Below are 20204 nucleotides of genomic sequence, written 5' to 3'. Positions count from 1 at the left end.
GGTCAGTAGACTCTCAGTTTTCAGCCTGTGAGTATTGTGGTCAGTAAACTGTCAGTTTTTGTTGGGTGAGAATTGTTGCCAGTAAACTGTCAGTTTTTGCTGGGTGAGAATTGTGGTCAGTAAACTGTCAGTTTTTGTTGGGTGAGAATTGTTGCCAGTAAACTTGTCAGTTTTTGCTGGGTGGGAGTTGTGGTGAAAAAATGTCAGTTTTTGCTGGGTGAGAATTGTGGTCAGTAAATGCGCAACTTTCACTTTCAGATAACATCACTCATGTTAGACGGTGTACGGAAGTACATTTCTTATGGCAGTCCATCTTACTGGCACTAGAAAGGACACTTCACGTGGAGAGGTGATAATCAGGGAGAGTCAATACAGCAGGCATTTCTCAATACATACTGATATCATTCATCAGTACAGTTTCATTACAAAGTTCAAAATTATACAAATATACAGACTCTTGGGCTTCATCAAGGGAGCATCAGGTGGGGTCTTTTGTGGACCTATATCCCAGAAAGCATTTAGACCTTTTACATTTACAGCATTTATCAGACGCCCTTAAGTTGCTCCAGGGGGACTGTCCCTGTAACTACTGATTGTAAGTCGCTCTGGGTTAAGTGTCTTGCTCAGGGACACAATGGTAGTAAGTGGAATTTGAACCTGGGTCTTCTGGTTCATATGTGAGTATGTTACCCACTAGCCTACTACCACTCTAGGCCACTACCACCATTTACACCTCCATTGTGCTGTTATTGATTTAAAAATATAAAAAATATTCACTTAAAAGTAATACGGGGAAGTGGTTGGCCCAGCAGGTAAGGAAATGGAGCCATAATCGTAAGCTTGCCGGTTCGAATCCTGAACTGAGCAAAGTACCATCCCCACACACTGCTCCCCGGGCACCTTTCATGGCTGCACACTGCTCAACTTTCTATTCATATAAGTGCTAGTTTGTAAGTGTTGTTGATTGAATCATATGTGAACTTAATAAAAATCCTGATTTAAGGTATATTTTTTAACCCCCATTTGCACTGTATGCCAAATGGCACGTTGCTCATTTTCTCGCTGCATGCCCTCAGAACAACAGATTTTTCTGAGTTTCATGCTCCAATGAGTGCTGTTTAGGGGTGGCTAAATGCATTGATAGCATGTTGCTATATTTGGTGTGTTATTAGATTTTAATGAAACCTCACATTTTAGAAGTGTCTTATTGCTCATCTTGGACATGAACACTGCAACGTGGCAGGTGCATTTGTTCATTGAAGGGGTTTTCCACAAGGGGTTTTTGAACTTGTCCACAAGGCCCTATACAATTTTATCTTAGACCCTCAGGCCTTAGATCTCGATTTCAAGCCAGTTGGCCCAGTGCTTCTATCTCCATCACATGCTCTTAATGGGCCAGGTTTTCCCAGTTTATGTTTGCATGTATGCACATGCATGTTAATCTGGTGCTCCTGCCCTGTGTACTCTGTTCTGTGTCTAATTCTTGTCTGCACTGTGAGCTTATCCAGTCTGGCAGTGATTATTCTAGTACTAATACTTTTAATCTTAGGGTGCATCCAACTAAGTTTGCATCTACAACTATACTGCGTCAGTATTAAGGCTCCTTCAAATGCATAAAAATTTTTCTTTTGTTTCCTAAACTGTGGATGAGCCATCATATCTACCCCAACAAATGAAGGCCTTCCAAGGACATGGTCCAGCCTTCATAGACAGTGTTCCTTGAGGAACGAGGTATATGCTTAGTTTCACTTTTGGTTCTTCTGTCATGTTTCCAGTTTGGTGGATTAGTAAAGTGACTGTTCAGCACCTGTGCCTCACGGCTTCTTAATATGACCGCAGCAGAATTTGCATCACTCACTGTATTAAATTAGATGCTAATATTTCAGCTTATGATATAATTGGTTAGAAATGAATATAAAATAAAATATCATTAAATCACTTGAGCGTTGCCTGGAGCTGAGTAACCATTTGTACCTTGGTTACCCAATCGCTGAGAGGCAGAAACAGTGCTCAGTTAAGACTCTTTCTTAAGACTTTAATGGCCATATTTATGGGTTTTTGACCTTGTAAAAATGTTTATGTTACAGTGCTACTGTATTTTTAATAATCAAATATGAAAATACTGATATTGGAAATATGTTTCCACATCTACACATATAGTACAGACTATTCAAAAGCAGGTCAGTTTAATGTGGCCAGAGACTGACCAACATAGGCAGCCCAGCATACGAGAATCCTTCCAATGACACTGATCTCTGTGATGCTGGATGTCTCTCTGGGCTGTTGTGCAGCGTAAAGGAGAAGACATAGCTGACCGTTCAATAGCTCCAACATACTTTAATATAGGAACTGTGTATACATCTCATTTTAATAGCTATTAACTGGAGATTTAAATATACTTTACAATAGAAAATGTTGAGAGTGGCTTTGTGTCTGTTGAATGTGAGAGTGTCTTAGCTCTGAAATGGCAAGATGAGTGCCATCTTCACGTTGTTCTTTGAGTTCTCTGTACCTGCTTATATATAAGTGACTGACATGTTACATTTTAATATTGTATTACATATTTAGCCAATTTGTTATTCTAGCGTTAGATGGGTTTAGCATTTTCTCCATGTATTCATGTTGGTATTTACTTGGCCGCTTCTTTTTGCATGTTTTCACTCTGGGACATGGATATTATTCGTGTCTGAAAATGTTTGGACCACTGATCTGAAAAATATCTGGAAAATGAATAAAAACATATAAACGGTCAATGATTGGCAATGTTTTGACACACAAACAAACTCACATTAACCTTATGAATTTACATGAAATCAAAATAAATATTTGATGTGGGATAGGCTCCGGCATCCATAACCCTAGTGTGGGTTACATGATTATTGAAAGTGAGTGAGTCTAAATAAATGAATAGATTTCAATTCATTTTGCAATAAGTAAAATAATGTGACAGCAGTAGTTTTTCCTTAAATTATGTCAATGTAATTTTAATACTGAATGACAGAATGATACAGTATTTAGTTGGCATTATTCATAACTTGATTAATCTTTTTCTTTACAATTATACATTTTTCTGACATGTCGCATGCTAGTCAGGTTATTGTCTAGTTTACCACAGGAGAAGGCTCTTATCCAGACCTACTTACAATCAGTAGGTACAGAGACAGTGGTTTAAGTGTCTCTGGTTTAAGTGTCTTGCTCAGGGACACAATGGTAGTAAGTGGGGTTTGAACCTGTAACTTTGTGGTCATCTGGTTCATAGGCGAGTGTCTAACCAACTAGGCTGCTACCACCCTGCAGTGTAGACAGTTGAGCTAGCTCAACAGCAGTGAGGGCAGAAAAAAATTACTCTTATGTGTGCACAACATAAGAGTCTGTTTATTGTTTTGTCACGGGTGAATTGTAAATATACAATTAAGCATAAACAAAGTTGGCTCTCTAGGTCAGACTGTCTATGCGGCACTAGCTGAAAAGCTGGGTCAAGTCTGTTTTATTCTGATCAGAATTTAGCTCACATTAATAAATCTTGAATGAAAGCTCTACAGGACTGTAAGCATTAACCACGCCTGTTGGGGGGTTGACATCCCTGGCTGTCTTCCCTCTCATACCTGAAATGGCATTTTTCTATGCAAATGCACAACCAATTAGAGCAGAGTTTATTAGAGCTATGTAATTTAGTATTAATGGTATGATGTGGTTCATATATCATGTAAATTTTTAAACAGCATATCCTGATGTCAATGTTTTGTGCACCTGTAACCCACTAGACCAGTGATTTACACAGTGTTACCATCTTGTGTGTATAAAGTTTACCACACTAACCTGAGATGTGCAATGTCAGCAATCATGTTACATAATCACATGAGAATCAATAAACTTGATTAAGACGTATGTAGACCGTTCCATGCAAAATTATGACACAAACTGCATGCACAAGCATGGGGAAAAAGAACAAGAAGAATCACGCTCTGGTGGCAAAGTGAATGTGAACCCAGTCTTTATTTCCAAATCAGTATCCTGCCTACTAGTATTCCTTTGTTGTTGCACTTTTTTATCGTAGCAAAACACAAACTGTAAAATGATCATAATAAATGTACAATGTACGACCACTGGTTTGGAGCCACAACCAAAGCTCTGTTTTGCAATTATCAGCCCAAAGTCCTACGATGTACACCACTCATATTTTTCAGAGTGCTGTTCTCAGGATGAAAGCTAGTTTTATTATTTTGAAAGCCTTGTTGATCACAACTCAGTTTAATCTACAGTGAATGGCCCACCCTGTAGTGACTCAGGTTTCTCAGCCAATTTCCAGTTCTGGCAGCCCATATGTTGCTGCCCAGGAAAAATGCATGCTGGCCCATAGGATATGAGAATTATAATAATAACAAATAATGATAAAAATTAAAATGGTTCCTTTTGATGGTTAGTGGACTTCTGCACATAATAAGTTGATACTGATGAAACAGCCTAATTTATCAATGCCAATCTTTAAACTTCAGTATAAAGTGATGGAAATGTTGTCTAAAGCTGCTGAAGTTTCTAGTCTCTTGTAGATTAATTCATGTTATCTGCATTGACAGAGAACTGTTTTCAAAGACAGGCTGCAGTGAACCAATTACCAGCCGTTGGTAGGGTGATACAAAGCTCCGTCATTCAGATGTTCTTGACCTGAAACCCGGCCTATTATCAGTTTTCTGTTGATTTCAGATCAACAACTGCAAATGTAATTAGTAAAAACTGTCATTTCATGTGCATTTGCTTTTATATATTATGCTAAGTATAATATGGTCATATCTAAAATAATCATTTGATATGTAATATTAATTCCTGAATTTTATTGCATCCTGGACTTACCATATATGATCATATCAGTATTTTATTTGATGTATCTTCAAAAAAGTGAAACATCAGCGTTGGGCAGTGCTGGTGATTGATAATTTATGCACACATCATTTGCAAAATTATTCAAACCTTCAAACCAATAAAAAAGCATAAGACAACAATGTTTTAGTGATGTTGCCGATCCCTCTGTACTGCTGCCTAAAAGAGGCCAAGCAAAGGCAAAAGACTTACAGAACTGTTGAGCCACAAAAGAAACTCAAATTCTTTGACACGTTCCTCACAAGGAACCCATGCAGCTCCACAGACTGTAACGGCGACAAACAAGTGTGAAGTCGTCGCTCTGTACTCATCATCATAAGCACTTATTTAAAACTTAATTTAAGGAGGCGATATGAATAAACAGCATCTGGCAGCCGTGGTTATTATTCTCCTGTACTCTGCTGCCTGGGAAAGTGCCGCAGAAGAAGGCATATGTCCATTCCTGTTAGCAAGACTAAACATGTCACAACTACCTTGAGGTAGTGTTTGAGCTGCTGCTTTAAAGAAGCATACTGACATCAGTCCCTGGAGTGGAGGCAACCCAAGCACACACAAGCACACATGCACACATATTCACCATGGGGCAGTGTTGTGGCCATAAGGTCATAATGATTTTGCCGGTGTGTCCTGTTTATATGTGACGAATCATAAAAGTGCAGTCCCCTGCTGAACTAAAGTCGGTACTGGAAAATGATTGGAATACAAAGATATTAGTGACTGGCCATGTTAAAAACTTTATTATTCTCCCTCGTTGCAGGATATATGTGTTTATGGCTGTGAGCTGTGGGACTTTTCAAGGTTAATGTCATGTTTACTTACACTCGGGTGGTCACATGTTGAGTCTGATGTTGCTTCAGAGGAAAACAGCAAAGTGCTGAAACAGCAGAAAGAGCCCAGCTCACACTGACATAAATATAGCTGAAATGTTGGTTAAAACTCCATCCTTGGATTTGTGCAGGTTGCTGTGTTCAGAGCCTGGTGTAAATGGTGACATTCAGAGGCCAAACATGGCCCTGCATGGCACAGTCAGCCATCTGCTTTCTCTAGGAGGAGCACACACTTCACTAATCTCACAGGTAACCGGTCAGTGAACCCCCCATGGCTGCATATTCCATCATGGACAGACCCTGGTGGAAAATGAGGGGGAAAACAAGTTATCGCAAGAGATGCTGTCACGGTTGCAGGTGTCGCCGTGGAAATGGAGGACGGAATCACTCGATTTATACACATAAACGGGGATTTAATACAAACATGGAAACAAAGCAGGCATTGGATAGGAAACATAACACACGCAATGACCAACGAAGATAAGATACAAACATGGCAGATTTATACAGATAACAGCAGGTGCAAAAACTCAGCAATTAGGGGAGCACAGTCCACAGTAATCTCTGGTCCAGACTCGGATCCGGAGCACCCCGCATAGCCAGTCCATGACAGATGCATTATGTGTTGCTATCACACATTATAATGATAGCATAAACACTGTATGATTTTAGACTTATCCACATGACACACACACCCATCTGTCTGTCTGTCTGTCTGTCTGTCTACGGGAGATGGTTAAAGGTGTATGTAACCAAAACTGCCCGCTGGGTAATAAAACAATGACACAGTTCTCAGTCTATCTATGGATTGAGGACAGATAATTATAATTATTTTTTATCTCTTAGGAGCCAAAGCTTGACCTGCTTTCTCTCCATGGAGCAGATACACACATGAGGACATGCAAGAACATACACACAGGTTTACAGCAGAAAGAAAGGGAGGCAAACAGATGCAAGCGATGTGGAGCTCTTGCATAGAGTAAATCTATGTATGCTTACAGAAAATGAATTTCCATGCAGAAATGACAGCAGAGCCGCCGTGAATGGACTGCATCTTGGATCCGCAAAGCCTATTAGTACACATTCACAGCCCAGAGTGGAATGGCTGCGTAGCCCAATGTAATATTCCCAGTGAAGAACGGGGAGAGGGGGGAGAGGAGAAATGCTGTGCTGTGCAGTACTAATAACCAAACTTCATTAAGCTACTGGCACTCGCATTCTGCTCTGCTGCTTGGACTGGCTGGAGGCACCGTGAGAGAGGAGAAAAATGCGGCGTGTGAAGGGTGGATGGTGAAGGGAACATAACCTGGTGTCTCGTGCAGAAGAGAGAGAAGGAGTGAGAGTGTGGGAGACGCAGAGGAGCGATGGAGAGAGTTGGAGAGCAGAGGAAAAGAGGGGGAAAGAGAGAGAGAGGCTGAGAGGGATGCAGTTATGGAGAGAGGGGGCTGAGAGACAGATGGGTAGAGGAGAAGGAGGGAGAAAAAGGAGGAGAGCAGGCAGCCAGTGAGTTTGTGGGAAAGTTAGAATTCGTGCTTGGTTATGATATAACGTTCTAGGCTCTATTTTTACATTTTGAAAATACTACAGGAGCCACTGAAGCACGTCTGGAAATAGACCCTCAACATCTCCACCTCTCCACTTAACCAAATTTCGAAATGCGGGTATAGTAGGAGAATCGCTCTTTTATTTTATTCATTCACCCGTTTCTTATATAAATACCTATACATAGTGAGGAAGGAGGGAGAGAATGAAAGGCAAGCGAGAGGGAGGAACGAAGTCAGTATTTCATGGATGGCTAGGTTGCTATGGGAACAAGATGTTGGCTCCTTTTTCCCAAAAAAAGTGTTCTCCTTCCCGCTCTTCCTTTCTAAAACCTTCGTTTATCTTGCTTTCCTTCTTGGCTTCATCAGTTCTTTTTCTTCTTCTCTCTCTCTTTCTCTCACCCTTTTGCACACACGCTACCCCCTCTTTCTCCATCACTTCACTGCTCTCCTCTCCTCTTCCCTCTATCAGTCTCATGCCGTCTCTCACTTTCCCTCTCCCACTCGTTTTAGCACCCTCTCTCTTCCTCTATTCATCTCTCTCATCTTTCCTTCCTTCCCTCCCTCCCTCTCTCTCTGATCATCTCTCTCTTTAATACTCACTTATATTCTATTCTTTTCTCGGTTGTCATGGCAATAGGCTGGGGGCGTGAGGGAGCGAGAGAGCGAGCGCGAGTGAGAGTGGGCGTTTCGGAAGTGACATCTCTTGGGCAGTAACCTTGTTTCCTGTAGCTGGATTCGGGGACGGGAGGGGGAAGTGTGAGTGTGCATGCGCTGGCAACGGGGTGGGCAGCAGCGATTCGCAAAAGTGCAGCAACAGTGACGCCGTGTGGACGAGCGAGCGGTGGCCCTGATGAGGCAGCAGCATCCGGCGTCCCTGCCAGTCCGCTGAGCTCGGAGCTGCCGTCTGGAAGGGCTTCCGGCCGAACGCCGCGTGCGGCCCATCAGCTCGCCGGATCCGGGTGGGGATAGGCGAGCTCAGCCATCAGGCGCCTCCATTATTCATCCCCCTTCAACTTCAATTAGCACTGCCATGCTTAACAGCCCACCACACACTTTAATTTAACTGAAGGTGAGCTGGACCATCTGCTCTTTCAGGCCCTTCCGTTTATCTTTGTGACATCGCGTGACAGCTACCTGACATTGAAGACATCTTTATGATCTCCTGGATTTAGTTTTTTGGCAGCCATGCAGGGTTGTGCTCTGTGCCTTGACCCCTTTCTCTGGCTTTTATCATTAGCTTTTATCGTGCCATAATAACATGGCTTGGTGCACCTCAGAGACTACTGGGCATGTAGGAACACATGAATATGGAACATACATACTTGGCTCTATAGCTTGCCTGGATAGAGGACTCTGCTTGTTTGTACATTGTATGCCTGAGGCATCAGTAGATATTGTGGGATTATTTTTAGCGCTGTGTGGAGTGCACCGATGTGAATAAGCAGCCCTGCTCCTCTCGGCTCCTTTTAATGACAGTGCTGAGCAAAGCTGACCGGTGAAACATTTTGCTATTAACTAATCCCAAGCCACAAAAACATTGTGGAGATGTGAACGCCGTGATATATTATCTGTAGCCGGTCTGTGGGGTAGTACAGGGGCTGCAGCATCAGCATTATGCTCCGTTCACAGTAATAGCCCTTAATGCCCCGTGTGAGAGTTGACACCCAGCAATTCAACCCAGCTGATGGTTTATTTTTAACTCGTGTGTCTCCAAAGATTTTGAAGGAAATATGTCACTCGTTTCACTGAATTTTTACAGTCTGCTCCAAATACTGGGCTTTACAAAGCTCCCTGACAGCAGCTTCAAAAGCTATTTTGACCAATTTTTAATGGGCAGAGAAGACATCTTGGGCCCTATTTTAGAACCGGCACTCTAAGCATGGGGCTTGTCCTCAGGATTTATACAAACAGACATCAATCCTGTCGCCAAAAACGCAAAACGTAGTGATATTTCATTTTAAAAGGGGTGGGCCCAATGAGTGAGTTATGTTTGGCAGTACATGCTCAGCCTGAATGACTTAAACCTGGCCCGTCAATACGCCACATGTGTAAAGAATGTGTTCCCTCCTTTAAATATTTAGTTATTTATTCATCCTGAGGACTTCACACGAGTGAACAAGCCCCACGCTAATTTACTAGGTTTTTTTTTTTTATCGTTATTTGTCTCCTTAAGTGTCTCCTTTCTTGTTCCATCAATTGCCATGCTTTCTTTTAATTGTTAGCGTAGCTTTTTGTTCAAAACAAATCATCACCTCATCTATACTGCAGCCTGTGCCCAGCATGCCGGGCGATCACATTTGGGAAGAGTTGGATGTGACAGGCAATTTTCAAGGCAGAAGTGATTTAATCTGGCTTAGTTTCAGATGGACAGCATGGCGCACGGTTGTGTGCATGATGGAGCCTTCCACAGAGAGGAAGGAACAAATCTAGTCACCAGGGACTCATATTCACCAGCAGCACATACCAGCACAATCTGGAAAGAGTTAAAATACTGTACTGCATTAGCGTCAAAATGGCTATAAATACATTCTATAAGTGCGTTTATTGTTAATTGTGTTTCATGTGACTCGTCCAGTTTCACACATGTGATGTACATATTTTGCCTTCTTAATATTTATGTTAATATTTTGACATAAATCACCTATGATTCATACATGATCTATCACAGTGTGTCAAATAGCATGTGATTCAATACATTCTTGTCCATGCAACATTGTGTGCAGCTCTAAATACTGAAAGCCTTGCACTGGCTATGTGAGTCATGATCACAGAAAAACTATTTGCAATGAAGAATATATTTCATTAAATATAAGTCATAGTTTTGTCATGCATAAAAGTCGCATGAGTCATAGATCATTCGTCAGAGGCGGTGCGAGTGCATGTGGATGATATATTTTTCATAGTGATCCTATAGAAATCCTGCAGATTTTGATGAGTACAGAATGTTTTCAGGATGAGATGTTTGGGCTGTGCAGATGTACATTTTATAATTCCCGTTTTTGCCTTGCTGAGATGTCATTTGTAGAGATGTCGAGCAGTGACAGGATGTGACAGGAATAATTAGTGAAGGCAAATGAAGGAGTGAGTTAATGGAGGAAGAGAGGGAGAGTTGGCTATGCCAGCGTACGCCTGGGGAGTTTTGGCCTGATGGTGTCTCGCTTTCCTCTTTCTTTCGCTTTTTTCCCCTCTTCTGTTTGCCTGGGTGTTCTACAGATTTAATCAGAAACTTCCATCATCTCCACTGATTGGTTCCAACTTTGGTTTTGACCACCGCTGAGTTTCTCTCAGCTCTCTGTTCGCTCTCTGTTTTGCACTCTCCCTCCTCTCCAAAGGGCATGTCCATGCAGAGCAGGAGCTTCTGAAAGGCTGCCATCTGTCACAGCAGTTAGTGGCCATGCAAAAGGTCAGAGGTCAAGCCTGTTGTGTGTTGTGCTGCTGTGAGGGGGGGGCGGTTTGGGCTCTGAGCAGCACGCACTGAGGAATGGAGGAGTGACCGTTTGCCCGCATCCTGCTGTTTGTCATATAAATGCGTACTGAAGGGCTGGTGAAAACATGCCAGTGGACAGTAGGATTACAGTAGGATTAAAATTCAGGAGGATTCTCCTGAAAGAATATAGTAGAAGGACCAACATGGCATGGCTCTTCATCCCTCTTCCAAACGCAGTTGGATCAAAGTTATATTGATTGGTGAACTGGACAATGTTGTACATTCCTGACACTGAACCACTCATGTCTCCAATTGAGACATGATTGTCATTGTGAAACACTGCAGCACAGCACACGGTGACACAACGAAATGTGTCCCTCGCATTTAACCCATCACCCTTGGTGAGCAGTGGGCAGCCATGACAGGCACCCGGGGAGCAGTGTGTGGGGACGGTGCTTTGCTCAGTGGCACCTCACTGGCACCTTGGCGGATCGGTATTCGAACTGGCAACCTTTTGATTATGGGGCCGCTTCCTTAACCGCTAAGCCACCACTGCCCCCTATATGTTACCATCCCTGTGTATTCCACTAGAATAAAGAAATGAATAGCAAATAAATAAATAGAAAGAAAGAGTTTTAAATTGACCAAGTGTGTGAGTGTGTATGTGTGAATTCCTGCCCTGCACCCAGGGACCCAGCAGGGCAGTGCGCACTAAAGGTACTGCATAAAAGTGATTTGAACACTAGATGTAGTGTTACATTGTGTTGTTAACACTTTTTTTTTTTACAAGGTATGTTTCAATGGTTTATATGTTTTGTGCATTGAAATTGTCAAAATTTTAGTCATGAGTGGTGTATGTGCAGGGATTTTGTCTGTTAATAATGTATTGTGTGCTCTGGGTGTGCATTTTGTTTTAATGCACCAGTTAGATCCTCAACTCATCTGAACTCTGCTATTGTGTTGCTGACATTGCCTGGTTTTGTTGATATTATTTATGAGTCTTAACCTTTCTTTGCTCATCCATTCACATTCTTCCTGTTCCTAAACCAGCATTGTGTCACCTCTCTTTTTCAAACAGATTGAAATCTGACCAATGAAACACCCTTTTTTTCTGTGTCTCTCTTCCTTCTCTGGCACTCAGATGCAAGGTATGCTGTTCCTCCCTCCTATCGTTCCCACGCCCCCTCCTTCGCCGCTCCCTCCTACGACCATCCAGGCTGGAACCCGCGTCTGTGTGTGATCTCTGGAAATCAGCTCTACATGTTGGACCAGGAGGAGGTACTGTGGAGCTTTCCTCCATCTTTCCAGCCAGGACAAATACATTTGCACTTCACCTTTGAGCGAGGTTTCCCGCTGACAAAAGTTCGTCTCAGCTCAGCAGTTTGCTCTCTCTGTAAACCTGAGTTTGCCTGCATTTTTTAAGGCTACTTATTTATGGCTTTTCAATTCATGTATTTATTGCTGATCAGTTTGTGAAGATGTGCACAACAAATGTGGAATGGTGTCATATATTCTTACATGTTAAAGGGAAATGAATTTAGCCATTGTTGCAGAGTAATAGGAGTGGTTCAGGAGCTTTGCTGAGGCCACCAGCAACAATTCAATGGCTCGGACAGGCCCAAATGAGGTCTCTTTTGTACATGAGCACTGGAAACCTCCAAACTGCATTTTCAACTGGTTGCACGGGTGCCAAGATGTTGCTCAGACCATCACAGTGATGCATGCTTTGGTAGGGTGCGGGAAGCACAGCATGGTATCTCACAATGACCTTTCATGCTGATGAAACCCTGGTTTCGCATTGATTTGAAGACTGACAGTGACTGATCGTGGAAAAACATGGACAAATACGCACTGGGTGATAAAGATCTGAAATATACTTGTTTTTGTGGCCGACTGAAGAGTTTATCCTCACTCAACATTCAAGTTATGTATTTTCTTCCAATTATGCCTTATTCCCTTGCTCAGAAAAAGAAAAATGCTAAAATGGCTTGCCAAGTATACTTTGGAGTCCATTAATATACCTGGGCAGCCCAGCCAAGAAATGTCTGCGTGTGGGAAATACTGCAGTGAGTACCCATGTTGGAGGGGCACAAAAACAGCCAAATAACGGTCACGCTCTCACATGAGTGGGAGCATGTCCAGTTTAAACTTGCGTCCGTAGTCTGGCGCCCCAGTAAAAAGATTATTAATCAGAAGCTCATTCCCATCTAATTGTTGCCATTTTGCTGGGCATTCGGATACGGCTACACAGTGAATAGATCTGAATCAGTTCTGACAGGCTAATAGCCATCACCTCTGTGAAGAAAGAGGGCTTTGAAATATTCATGGTTGTCAGTCATCTCCAGCCGTGGCTGCAAAGCCCCCCCCCCCCCCCCCCCCCCCCCCCCCCCCTCCCCCCCCCCTCTCTGTCTCTCTGCATCTCTGTCTCGTTCTCTCTCATTCACACTTAAGCTCTCCCTCCTGCACTGACGAAAAACCTCAGGGTCCTCCCTAAAATGGCTGTGTGCTTCCATTCAAGAAACTCCAGTCGTTGCTCCACACCGGACTGCTAGCGCTGACAGCCATCAGTGTTTTCTGGCTGTTTGGATCTGACTGTCGCCAGGAGGCCAGGAAGCCGGATTACACCCCAACCCGGCTTTGCCTATAAATAATGCATCTGCAATGTCCTCCCAGTACAGTTTTATAGTGGCAAATGTCATTCTAACCGCATTACTGGTATGTGATTAGGGTAACAATATACTCACTAATTTTTAAGTGGACAAATATTGATATTACAATAAGAACATTCATTTTTTTTCTTTTATATATAAAGATATTTTAAAAATACCTTTTTATATTTTGAGAATAATCAATTGCTTGCATAATTTAATACTATTGTTAGTTATTTCTCAACTACTTGACATGTCTTGCTGTCTTCTAATGATGAATTTCATATCTAATTTCACGATATACATTGTTATATGACGTGATATAATGTTTCGGGTATATTGCCCCTTCTCTGAATTTGATGAGAGTCTAGGTTTACTACAAAATCTAATCCTAACTCCATTACTGAGAACAGGAAAGAGTGGCCCACACTCGAAAATGAAAAAGAAACTCAGAATAGCAGTCGGCTCCAGTGGTGTCTTGGAAGGAATGAAAGAACATCAGTCTTATGTAATGCATACATATTCAGTGCATTTTTTAAGCAACAGTCTGTAGTGCCAACATAAATGTGGCTTTTGTGTGTTTCTGCTTTACATAAAAGGGCCTGGAAGATTGCAGTCTTATTACCATGCTATTAACAGTTGCCTCCTCTATGCACATGTCCTTTGAAATGGAACTGCACTAGGATGTAGTGCTAATTAAACTGCTAATGAGCGATCATTACATGGACAAACAAATGGCAAACAGACAGACAGAAATCCACATTAGACATCACTGGTGATGCTGTGTGCTGAGACCATGTTAGAACACATGATGCCTTGCAGGCTTTGAATCATATGAATGAATGTATTTCACAGATAACGCGTCTGGGATCACTGTGTGCATATGTCCAAATGCTATTATTGGCCATGACTGCAAATTGAATCATTACTCTGGACAAAGTCTATGAAGTGCCTTGGTAGCTTAGCCTGTAGACACTGCTGTCACAGTGCATAATGCACGGCCAAGGGAGATGATGGCGTTTTTCACAGACATGACCCATGGGAAGACACATGGAAACCAAGGGTACATGCAAAGAGCTGCGAGGATGAAAAGCCACATTTTAATTGACATAATCATTAATTAAGTAGGTTAAGGCTCTTCAAGGCATTCTTCCACTTAATTAAATGAGTACAGTATATTAGATATAGGATTTATAATCCTAGATCTATATTAAATAATACAAATTGTCATATATATGACATAAATGTAACTGGCCATTTTTTTCAGGAAATATCTTTACAGTTATTTGGGGGGGGTTTCAAAAGCATATCGTTATTTTTTTGTTCTGCTCTTCTGACCGCAGGAATTCTTCTAGGAATGCTGCTGCCATACTGTATCTCATATCTTCAACCCCCACTTTCATTAAAACATCATTTACCTCATCAGTCACGGTTTAAGGTGAAATGCTTAAGCCACCTACCTGATTGCTGATTGGGTGATGATTGAATGCCACCTGCTGTGTTGTGAAGAGCAAAAAAAAAGATGTTGGTGTCTTTTTTGCCATGTTCATAAATAATTGTGCAATTATTGCTTTTGCGCTAATAATTAATAAATAAATATTCACATTTAAGCTGAACATTTCAGTATCATCGGCATTCTCAACATTTACTGCTATCTGCACTCAACTTCGAGTGTTTGGATTCCACTGGTAGTGTATTGTAAAAATAGAATTAATGTGTCAGGTACTGTGATTAGATCGTGAATATTTTATTAGAATTTTGTTCAGTGAATAGTGCCAGTGTAACAGAATTGTGTAATTAAGCCATTTAATTGCTTCTGTAGAGTCAGGCAATATATCATTTTCACTTATTTTAAGCAGCGGACTTTAAGCCATTTAAATTCCACTCAGAAAACAGGAGTTGTGTAAATTCTGCCTCATCGAGACGAGAGCGTTTGACAGCGCGCGCTTACTGGATCAGCAGATTTAGAAGTCAGGATTATGTCACGATTATTTCCCCCTGCATTCTGACTGGCCGTGTTTCCCGGCTTGTCAGTTTCCCTCCGGCAGTGGCGGTGAGGTGTTCTGCGTGACAGACAGGCTGTGTGGTGTGGAGGTGGGGGGCTGGGGGGGGGGGCGTCTTTAAGGTGCGGTGAGTGCTGTTCGTCCGAGGGGAGGGGTGGTTGGCAGTCCACCAGGCGGGCAGACAGCAGACAGGAGCGGAGGTGGGCGCTGCGCCGCGGGCACCGGCCGGGCCTGCGAGCCGGTGGGGGGCCGTCAGAACCGGAGCTCCGACGCTGATTGATTAACGCCTGTTAAGGCGGAATGGATTATCCACCTGCACCTCTCTTCCTCTCCGCCCTCTTTCTTTTCCTCTAACCCTCTCTCTCCATCTCTCGCGCTTTCCCTCTGCTCCCTTTCACAGCTGGGCCTGTTTAAGCAGCAGTGACATATGGCTCTGCCACCACCCGTCCCCACATCACGCAACTTCGCGTGCCAGGCCACAGGCAGACCCCTTTCCCTTAGATTTACGACTCTCGCTCTTCCCCTTCACTCCTCTGCCATTTGTCTTCATCCAGCTTAGCAAAAACAGCCATGGCACTCCCTTTGTGGAGCGATTACTCCTCCCAGGAAAACAGATATGGAGTCGCCTTCTGAGGAGAAGGTGAAATCAAAGGACTTTTTTTTTTTTTCTTCTCATCCCACATGTTTGGTGTCCCTCGGTGATTCCTGCCAGATAACCCTGAGCTCCGGTAATTGGGGGTGGTCTTGCAGCTGCAACTTCCCACTGGCTTTGCACACTGGGGCCTGGGTGAACCTGTGGTCTTCCCCCTAGCAGTCAAGTCTATGTGTGATGCCCATTCAGATGCCCTGTGTGGAGCAGCCTGCTAATGGCCATACATGAAGGTTGATGTCGGTCAGAAGACCTATGACACCTGAATTTGGTTGCTCCAGTTCTTGTGGCCCCCCAGCATCTGCCTCCTTTCCAGCACAGATGGTCATGGCTGGGACCGAGGCAGCCAGCAGCAGGACTGGACCTTCACCCAGATCCCACACCTGTGGTTTAGCCTCACTGTGAGGTTAAAATAAAAAATAGGACGCCCTTATCTGGGAATCAGATAATTGCTTTCTTGCATCTGTCACGTTCAGCTTAGTTTTTGCCTGCATGCTCAACCCCAGTGGACATCAGGGTCCGTGTTGGTCTCATGTACAGGTCAGGCCACAGACTTCGACCCAGAGTATCTGGAGTGGGTCCACGTTGGCCTTCGCCACCTTCTGACTTCCTGTGAGCGCACCACCACGATGGTGTGATTTCCGGTCCAGAGATTTGACCTTATTTCTTCCCACTTGTTATGATTGGTATAAATCGCTCCATGTCTTTGTTATGTAAAACCCATTCCACACCATGGGGTTGGTTCTATTCATAATCCTTTTATTTATGGCATTATCATAGGTTCCACTGGCCACACATTATGGCTACGTGCATCCATTGAATAAATAAAATAAATAAATTCGATGATTCTTCCAATTACTGAGAGGTGCACCAAAAATCCACAAGAGTAAAAAAAAGTTTACATCTCTGCTTAGACCAGGATACAAATTACAGACTAATGTGTACACCTCAGCATGAATAACATGCCATTATATAACTACAGGGTGCAACTAGTACTCTACACATTGAGTGTAAATGGCATACGTTGTTACTTAAGAAGAAGAAAAGAAACACTACAGCACAGCAAATGGTGACACAAGGAAATGTGTCCTCTGCTTTTAACCATCACCCTTGGTGAGCAGTGGGCAGCTATGACAGGCGCCCGGGGAGCAGTGTGTGGTGACGGTGCTTTGCTCAGGGGCACCTCAGTGGCACAATGGCGGTTCGGGAACCGGGATGTATTTGTTAAACACTTTGTCAATACCTTGACAAACTAGCTTCTGACATATTTGAAGTATCTGTGGTGTATTTATGGCTTCTTAATGAGGAAAGTTGTAATGCATCTCTTCTGTACAATGTCACTCCACCACATAACAAAACAGCCTGATGACCCTTAGGGCTTTAACTTGAAGGTGCGCACATGAAGCATATGGACAGCATACTGTATTTAGGTCTGGGAAACAATAACGAAGCTCGTCATAAATAACACTCCCGTTTTCCAGGACAGCAGCAATTACATCCACAGCTTATGTGCTTATCCTTTCAGGGGTACGACACCGGGGACATGAGATCCTCTCATTTCACTGTCACTTTGGACACCGCGTGATTTAGTGAGTGTTGCTGACACGCATCTCCCAGTCCCTGCAGCGGTGGCTTTGGCGCTGAGCGCCGATGACAGGGAACGCACCTGTGGGACTTGTCGTTTGACCCACTTGTGCCCTGTACATTTATCACCTGAGCCCTTAGGTATTAAGCTTTCCTCGCTCCCCGTCCCGATCCCGCTCCGCTCTGATCGCATCTTCCCATCAGATATTGTCCCTGAAAACAGAGAACGCCCAGTGTATCCTTATATTGCCGACAGAACGTGTTCCTGCTCTTCACACTGATATTTAAGGTCTCTCAACTCTGGCAGATACCCAGAGGTTTCATTTCTGGGAAGGTGTTCTTGAGACATTGCTCCTAAAGGAACGTGTTACACACCTCTGTGCTTTTATTTTTGCCACCAGTTATAATTTAGAGGTGCTACTGCAGAGTAGTTTCAATTTATTTTTCCTTTTCTTTTTCCCTGGGTGCATGTTCTGGTTTAGTGCCCCTTCTGAAACATGTAAATCTTGGGTGCCATTTGTGCCCAGTCATGAGCTTTCCTCTCTTTCTGTCTGTCTCAGGTTCACCCTTTGCTGATGCGCGAGCGGCGCTCAGAAACGCACAGGAACAAGCTGCTGCGCCGGACAGTCAGCGTGCCTGTTGAGGGACGGCACCATCCTGAGATGGGTGAGTGGAGACTGACCGCAGAGCCTCGGGAAAACAGGCTCAATCCTGGAGCTGCGCTTGCTTGTACTGGGTGTGAGAATTAGCCAGTCGAATTACTATGAATTAAATAATAATAATAAAAAAAGGTACAACATAGAAACAGATTATAATCTAATATTTAGCTATACATATATTCAGTTAGGTTTGTAGCCATGCATGGTTTGACCAGGTTTGATGGCTGGGTGAGAAAAATCTCTTTTAAATACTTAATTAAGTACTTAATTTAAACATTAATAATTAAATAAAGACATTTACTCAATTTACTCTATTTTACTCAATTTCAGCATGACAAGTTAAAACCGATTTAAGACACCCTGGGGAAAATTTTCTTAAGACTGTTTTTTAATTAAAATGAGCATATTTCACATCCTACCGTGAAGTCATGCTATTTTGCCATTAAATGCTAAAAATGCAATTAATTCTGCTGAACTTCTGTCCCCTGCTAGCTAATAGCAGTTCAATAAAATAGAGTTTATTCATTGTAATTCAATATAACAATGAATTGTTCCAGAACACAGTAAAAAGGTATATGAGCCAAAACATTATGATTACTTTTTGCTAATCTGGAGATCCAGTTTTGTGCCCCAAAAGTGTGCCCAGAATGAGAATGGCTTTAAAAGTTTGAATATTTAGAGTTTTTATGGGTGCTGTGTAGGATTTCTAGTAGTGAGATTGCAGATCACAACAAATGGAATCCCTTGCATAACGTGTGGGCTGCACTATATTAGATTCAATTTGGGTGGTAGTAGCCTAGTGGGTAACACACTCGTCTATGAACCAGAAGACCCAGGTTCAAATCCCACGTACTACTATTGTGTCCCTGAGCAAGACACTTAACCCTAAATTGTCCCTGTAACTACTGATTGTAAGTCGCTCTGGATAAGGGCGTCTGATAAATGCTGTAAATGTAAAAATGTAAATACAACCTGTCAGTTAATGTAAAATGTTAATATGCTCTTTAGCTCAACATGCTGGTCTACATGGAAGAGAAGTATTTCCTGTAGATGTACAGCGCTCATTCTAAGATTACAACAAGACAACGATATTTACTATGTTCCATTTATGCAAATAGAGCTCACTATTGTTCTTGAGTCCTTCAACAATTTATAGAATCACAGATGCATCCTTAAGTTTATTTCACAATTGCCAGAGCTATTCTCAACATGCTACCCCTCTGCCCTTTATATTTGTAATGTTGTCCATTTAGTGCCTGTGATTAATAGTAATAGTTTGTTACAGTGAAGCTATAACCCCCACATTTGTGACTAGTTTTAAAGAGATTAATAGACATTGCCTTTATTATTAGTATTTGCAGTCTTTTTCAAAATTGGAAACTGAAGGTTATGCTTTGGTTGTCAGTGGTTATGAGAGTAATAGTTTGAGCTAATTATTCACACAAACATTCATGGAATCGAAAATGCAGTGCAATATTGAACTGTTTCATATCATAATTAAAACATTTCTGAACAAATTTTATTATTCCATTATTCCATTTTCTATTCGTCTTGCATTAGGGTTACACATATTGTACTTCAATGTTTTCAAAGCTGAGTTTTGTAGAACTTTTGATAGTAGTTAGTATCTTTTTCAGACAATGGATATTTCTGCCTTTTAAAGCAGCCATTTCACTGGTCCTTCTGCTAGGCATACCTGCTGTCATTTCTGCCTGTTTCACATGCAGCTTGTAGAGATGATTGCAGTTATTACTTCAGGCAGTTGGAGTACATTTATTTAAAGTGAGTATTAAATGCAGTGCTGCATTTACACATGATTAGATTTCAGCAACTAAATTGTCCAGTTAAAGTTGTTAAATATATGTTTTACTTCATGTTCTTTTTGTGCATAATGCCTGTTTTATGCTGATGCGCCGGTGATTTTTTAATACATATTTATCAATGATTATGCTTGTTTAAATGATTAAGGCATAAAGTATTATTCA

At 42.3% G+C, this 20204-nt stretch overlaps 1 protein-coding gene across 11 annotated transcripts in view; it reads left to right on the top strand.

Annotated features, from left to right (window-relative positions):
• Positions 1–20204, top strand: part of syngap1b (synaptic Ras GTPase activating protein 1b) — a 75652-nt gene that overhangs the window by 8010 nt on the left and 47438 nt on the right. For all 11 annotated transcript variants that reach the window (XM_028982135.1, XM_028982131.1, XM_028982132.1 and 8 more), the window contains exons 2-3: positions 11818–11954; positions 18121–18226. In XM_028982135.1, coding sequence (XP_028837968.1) covers positions 11818–11954; positions 18121–18226 — 243 coding nt within the window. The remainder of the gene's footprint in view (positions 1–11817; positions 11955–18120; positions 18227–20204) is intronic.

Source organism: Denticeps clupeoides, chromosome 5 (assembly GCF_900700375.1).
Source record: "Denticeps clupeoides chromosome 5, fDenClu1.1, whole genome shotgun sequence".
Taxonomy (NCBI): domain Eukaryota; kingdom Metazoa; phylum Chordata; class Actinopteri; order Clupeiformes; family Denticipitidae; genus Denticeps; species Denticeps clupeoides.
This window is presented reverse-complemented; position numbering and strand designations above follow the sequence as displayed.